Source organism: Ctenocephalides felis, unplaced genomic scaffold (genome assembly GCF_003426905.1).
Source record: "Ctenocephalides felis isolate EL2017-DRISC unplaced genomic scaffold, ASM342690v1 CF-g0.4_SCAFFOLD_00928, whole genome shotgun sequence".
NCBI lineage: Eukaryota > Metazoa > Arthropoda > Insecta > Siphonaptera > Pulicidae > Ctenocephalides > Ctenocephalides felis.
The window spans coordinates 3,263-8,873 of NW_020537082.1; the positions used below are offsets into that span (position 1 = coordinate 3,263).

General features: G+C 35.4%; 1 protein-coding gene across 1 annotated transcript; it reads left to right on the forward strand.

Annotated features, from left to right (window-relative positions):
* The first annotated feature begins 227 nt into the window (after window positions 1-227).
* On the forward strand, window positions 228-5,322 carry LOC113365357. The gene is made up of 4 exons (XM_026606934.1): window positions 228-611; window positions 842-1,025; window positions 2,402-4,477; window positions 4,523-5,322. The coding sequence occupies exons 1-4, from the start codon at window positions 228-230 to the stop codon at window positions 5,320-5,322; spliced, it is 3,444 nt and encodes a 1,147-aa protein (XP_026462719.1).
* The last annotated feature ends 289 nt before the right edge of the window (window positions 5,323-5,611 follow it).

Consider the following 5,611-nt stretch of genomic DNA (forward strand, 5'->3'; position numbering starts at 1 on the left):
AGTTTATTATTAATTACGGATTAAGAAAAAACTTTATTTTTAATTTATATTTGTTTTCCAATTAGTTTTTGTTTTCTGCATACATTTAATTTTTTTTATTATTCCTCGGAGTATAAAATACTTCGAAAGGGGTTGAGAAACCCCCCAACATCAACATTTGGTCCTTCGAACCGGATCCTAATTATTATTAGGATTAATTGGGTGTATACAGAAAACAAAAATATATAATGGGGCCTAAAATCGATATTGGTGCAGAAATTGTACGTCTAACCGCCAAAAGAGAGACGTACTTCTCAATTGTGCAAGAAACGTACGATCTATCACAACAGATTGATGTACCATCAAACAAGACACAATTTCTCGAAAATTTATACATTTCTGAAAATGCTCGTGAACAATTCATTCAATTGTGTGATGAAATAAACAAATTAAAATATTTAGATAATCCTAGTTTTATTCCGGAATATTCTGCAATAAAGGCCCTTGAAACGATGTACGCCAAAATAAAACACGCTGAGAAATTATTAGAGAATAAAAATGTGCATAGTTCTTCAATTAAAGACGTTGTACCCAAACAACATTTACCGTCCATTAAGTACCTAAATTCTCAGGTGATATTCAACAATGGCCATTATTCTATGAAACATTTAATTCACTAATTCATGAAAATACCGAGTTAGATAATGTATCAAAATTCCATTTTTTAAAAGGAGCGTTACAGGGTCCGGTATTAAAAATATTTCATTCGATACTACCGACCGCAAATAATTATCAAATTCTTTGGGAAGCGCTCATCAAAAAATACCAAAATAAACGCTACTTAGCCACAAATTATTTCAAGCAACTATTATCATTCAAAACCATTTCATCTGGACAAATAAATTCATTCCTTGAAAAATTCGATACCGCGGTGCAAGCGCTCTCCCAATTGAATATTCCCGACGCCTATGATTTCCTTATTACGTCACTAGCATTCTCGAAACTCGATCCGTTGTTACAAGAAAAATTCGAGCATTTTTATCAAGGTGAGTTTCCCAAATATCAAGACCTCCTGCATTTTCTTCAAAAATCACAACAGGCAAAAAATCAAGTATATGGTATGAGCAACAATTTCACTAATGACAAACCCAATTACAAAAACACAAAAATTAGCCGGTCATTTTTGTTAAAAAATAAATATGATAACCATTGCTTTGTGTGTCGGGAACAACACAGAGTGTTTACTTGTTCGAAATTTCTTTCATTGAATATACCTGATCGGCGATCCCTTATTCAAAAATTAAACTTATGCGACAATTGTTTGGGTCATAAGATAACGACTACATGTCGATCGAATAAAACCTGTTTATTATGTAACGAACGACATCACTCGCTATTGCATACTGGCAGCAATTTTGCGAGTACGGATCAAAATAATCTTTCTAACTCAAAATCAAATAGTACGGTTTTATGCGCATTTAATCAAAACAAAATTGCACATCATATTACCATATTGCCGACAGCAGTAGTAAAAGTTACTACTAGAAAAGAAAACATTTTATTACGTACAATTATTGATTCGGGAAGCGATAGAAATTTTGTGTCATTAAATTGGTGCAAAAAGGCTGATTTACAAATTCTTCCAATATCAACCCAAGTGATCGGGTTAGGCAATTCGTCACATAAAGTTATTGGATTAGTTAATTTCACTTTGAAATCTTTAATCGATTCTTATCAGTTATCGGTCTGTGCATACGTAGTACACGAGATAGTGGGAAAGCAACCACAAATTACCATTCCGATTTCATCCATCAAAACATTTCTGAATTATCCTTTAGCGGATCCTAACTTTCATACACCCCAGGAGGTCGACGGAATTTGGGTTGCGATGTTTTTGGCGAAATTCTTGGCACTAATCAGGTTAAAAATGATAAAGGATTACCTGTGGCCCTAGAAACCCGGTTGGGTTATCTAATATTAGGTTCCATTCCTGATTTATATGAAAATACCGGCACTTCTACTAATTTATGTAATGTTTCAGATTCAGATTTTCATTTACAAATGAATAAATTCTTACAATTAGAAGACATTCCCGAAATAATCCCCTCTTCTAACGATGATTTATGCGAAAATCATTTTACTACAACTACTACGCGATCTCCAGATGGACGATATGTAGTAGCGCTGCCTTTTAAAAGTGAAGGCAGGAATTTATACAAATCATTTCATTTAGCCTTAAAGCGATACCAAATGCTTGAAAATAAATTTTTGAAAAATCCCGAATTTCATAAAAAATATGCCGCCGTTATAGAAGATTACCTGACTCAAAACCAATTATCCTTTGTCGATTATTGTCCGGTAGATCAGGAAGTCGATGATTTTATTAAAATAAAAAATGGATATTATATTCCTCATTTCGCAGTCGAAAAAGAAAGTTCCTCTACGCCTTTACGCGTTGTGTTTGATGCATCTGCGAAAAATTCAGAATTCACTTCCTTGAACGAAATTTTGCATGTTGGTCCTAAATTACAAACCGACATTTGTTCAATCCTTCTAAATTTTCGTTTCGGGCCTATAGCATTAACAGCTGATATCAAACAAATGTATCGTAATATTTGGGTTCGTAAACAAGATAGAAAATATCAAAAAATCTTATGGAGACCGTTTCCCGATGCACCCATTGGCATCTATGAATTAAATACTGTAACTTTTGGTCTATCGTCATCTCCCTTTCAAGCTATCAGAACCATCAAACAACTTTCCCGAGACGAATGTTCCAAATATTCTCAATCTATTTCTAGAATTCTTGAGAACGATGTCTATATTGATGATGTGGTTACAAGTATCGACTCCTTGGATAGCGCTAAAACCATTTGCGAAGGTTTGCAGACTGTATTATCGTCTGGTGGTTTTGAATTAAAAAAGTGGGAATCTAATAATTCTAATCTGCGTAAACTTTTTCCTGATTCTGATGTACAAAATAAACATTTCTCTAAATCGGATTTTCAAATGGAATCTTCTACAAAGGTATTGGGATTAAAATGGGATCCCTTATCAGATAATTTTTCATTCGAAATAAAGCTTACGTGGAGAAAATGGACAAAGAGACAACTTCTTTCAGTAATAGCGCGAATCTGGGATCCTCTGGGTTTCCTAACTCCGATAGTTGTTAAGATAAAAATATTATTGAAAAAAATTTGGACATTAAAAATCGATTGGGATGAGGAATTACCATCATTTATTATTACATCATGGTTAGCCGTATATTCCGAATTAGAGCATCTTAATAACTATCAGATTCCGCGTTATCTCGAAACGTCAAAACAAAACAAATGTACATTATTTGGTTTCGCGGATAGCTCAGAGCAAGCGTATGGAGCGGTAGTTTATATTAAATCTCTTGGCAATCCGAATTTCTTATTGATTTCAAAATCACGAGTAACACCGATTAAAAACCAAACATTAGCCAGGCTTGAACTTTGTGCCTGTCATTTACTGTCAAAACTTCTGAATTTTATATTAACGAATAACCAACATAGTATAGATTTTGATTCCATTTACTGTTTTTCCGATTCTATGATTGTCCTTCACTGGTTAGCAGGACCGGCTACTCGTTGGAAAACATTTGTAGCCAATAGGGTAACAAAAATACGGGATCTCATTCCTAATGCACAATGGCTTCACATTCCTTCTAATCAAAATGCAGCCGATTGTGTTTCTCGAGGTCTTCGACCTAAGGATTTTATCCAACATAAGAATTGGTTGTTTGGGCCGGATTGGTTAAACGGTCCTATATCAACTTGGCCTGCAAAAACGGTTGAACCTTCCGGAGATATTGATCAAGAAAGAAAAGCTAACGTTCTATTAGTAAAGAGTGTCATACCATCGATCAATCCTTTATATGAATTAACGCAAAAATTTTCTAATTGGTGCAAACTTGTAAGAATTTTCGCTTATATATTGAAGTTTTGTAAAATTATAACAAATCGAAACCGACTTTTGACTTCAGATTTGAAACAAGCCGAGGTAATTATTATTCGTTTAGTCCAAGAACATCATTTTCCCGAAGAATTCAAACTATTAACGAACGGAAAGTCTTGTTCGAAGAAGTTTTGCCGACTAAATTTGGTTTTGGATTCTAATAATTGTTTACGCGTTAAAGGTAGATTAGGATTAACAACTAATAACAATCCATTTCTTTTGCCAAAAAAAGACCAAGTAGTAAATTGTCTTATAGATTACTACCATATTAATAATTTACATACTGGATCAAACTTAGTATTATCTTTATTGAGGCAAAAATATTGGATCTTGTCGGCTCGTGCAATAATTCGTAATCGTCTTCACAAGTGTATAACTTGTTTTCGACAGAATCCGAAACCCATTTTTCCATTCATGGGCGACTTACCAGTACCGCGCATAACAGCCAGTAGAGCTTTCCTAAACGTCGGCGTTGATTATGCAGGCCCCTTCAATATCTCCATGAGTCGTCACAGAGGCGCTCGAACCTACAAGGCTTAAGTATGCTTGTTCATCTGTTTAGCCACTAAGGCGATACATCTCGAATTAGCTTCAGATTTAACAAGCGATACATTTTTAGATTGCTTGAAACGATTCCTAGCCCGGCGTGGTCCTATTAAATGTATTTACTCCGATTGTGGAACCAATTTTATAGGAGCCAAAAATACTCTTGATTCCTTATTCCTTCTCCTAAATTCCGAAGAGTATAAAAAGCGTTTCAATGAATTATTGGTTTTGCATGACATTGAATGGAAATTTAATCCACCGTTTGCCCCACATTTTGGAGGTATATGGGAGGCGAATATTAAATCAGTGAAGACCCATTTGTTTAAAGTTATAGGGTTGCAAATTTTATCCTACGAAGAGTTTAATACAGTCCTCAATCAAATCGAAGCCTTACTGAATTCAAGACCGTTATGTTGGCTGAGCAATGATCCGTCGGACCCTCAGCCTCTTACGCCTGCGCACTTTTTAATGCAAGAGCCTCTGTCGGATTTGCCCGTTGACTATGAAAACTTGAATTTGACTAAAAGAAAACAATTGTTAGATCATATTGTCGCTTCTTACTGGAAGCGATGGAATGTGGAATATCTAACCGAGCTACAGGTCCGACAGAAATGGAATATAGTCACTAATCCTATTAAAAAGGGTGATTTGGTAGTTGTAAAACAAGAGAATGCGCGTCCGCTCCATTGGGGGTTGGGAAGAGTTGAAGAGGTTTTTCCGGGCTCCGATGGAGTGGTTCGAGTAGCATTGGTAAAAACGGGAAATACCCTAATCAAGCGGCCTGTTGTCAAACTATGCCCCCTACCTATTCAATAGTTTATATCTGAATTATTCATTTCAAAAAAAAAAACTTTTCTATCTCATGATATATTTGCTTCTATATATAGTTTTGCCAAATTTTCAATCTCCAGGGCGATGAGAACATCCCTCATAGTCTCTGGAAGATTCTTGTAAATGTCCAAAAATCTAGACCCTGGCGCGAAAATAAAACTTCCGCAATCTAGATTGTGTGAATGTGGTAGGTTGCGAGAGCGGGACCCTGGCGCGAGGTCAGGCTTCCGTAACCGATCTACTCTGAATGAAAGTTTGAATTTATTTTGGCAAT

What these genes read in the sequence shown, in the direction of transcription:
- LOC113365357 (XM_026606934.1), top strand. Translation starts at nt 228, where the DNA reads ATGGGGCCTAAAATCGATATTGGTGCAGAAATTGTACGTCTAACCGCC. An exon ending in ATTCGAGCATTTTTATCAAG is followed by an intron (nt 1,026 to 2,401) that starts GTGAGTTTCCCA and finishes CTCATTTCGCAG; the next exon opens with TCGAAAAAGAAAGTTCCTCT. An exon ending in CTCCATGAGTCGTCACAGAG is followed by an intron (nt 4,478 to 4,522) that starts GCGCTCGAACCT and finishes TCATCTGTTTAG; the next exon opens with CCACTAAGGCGATACATCTC.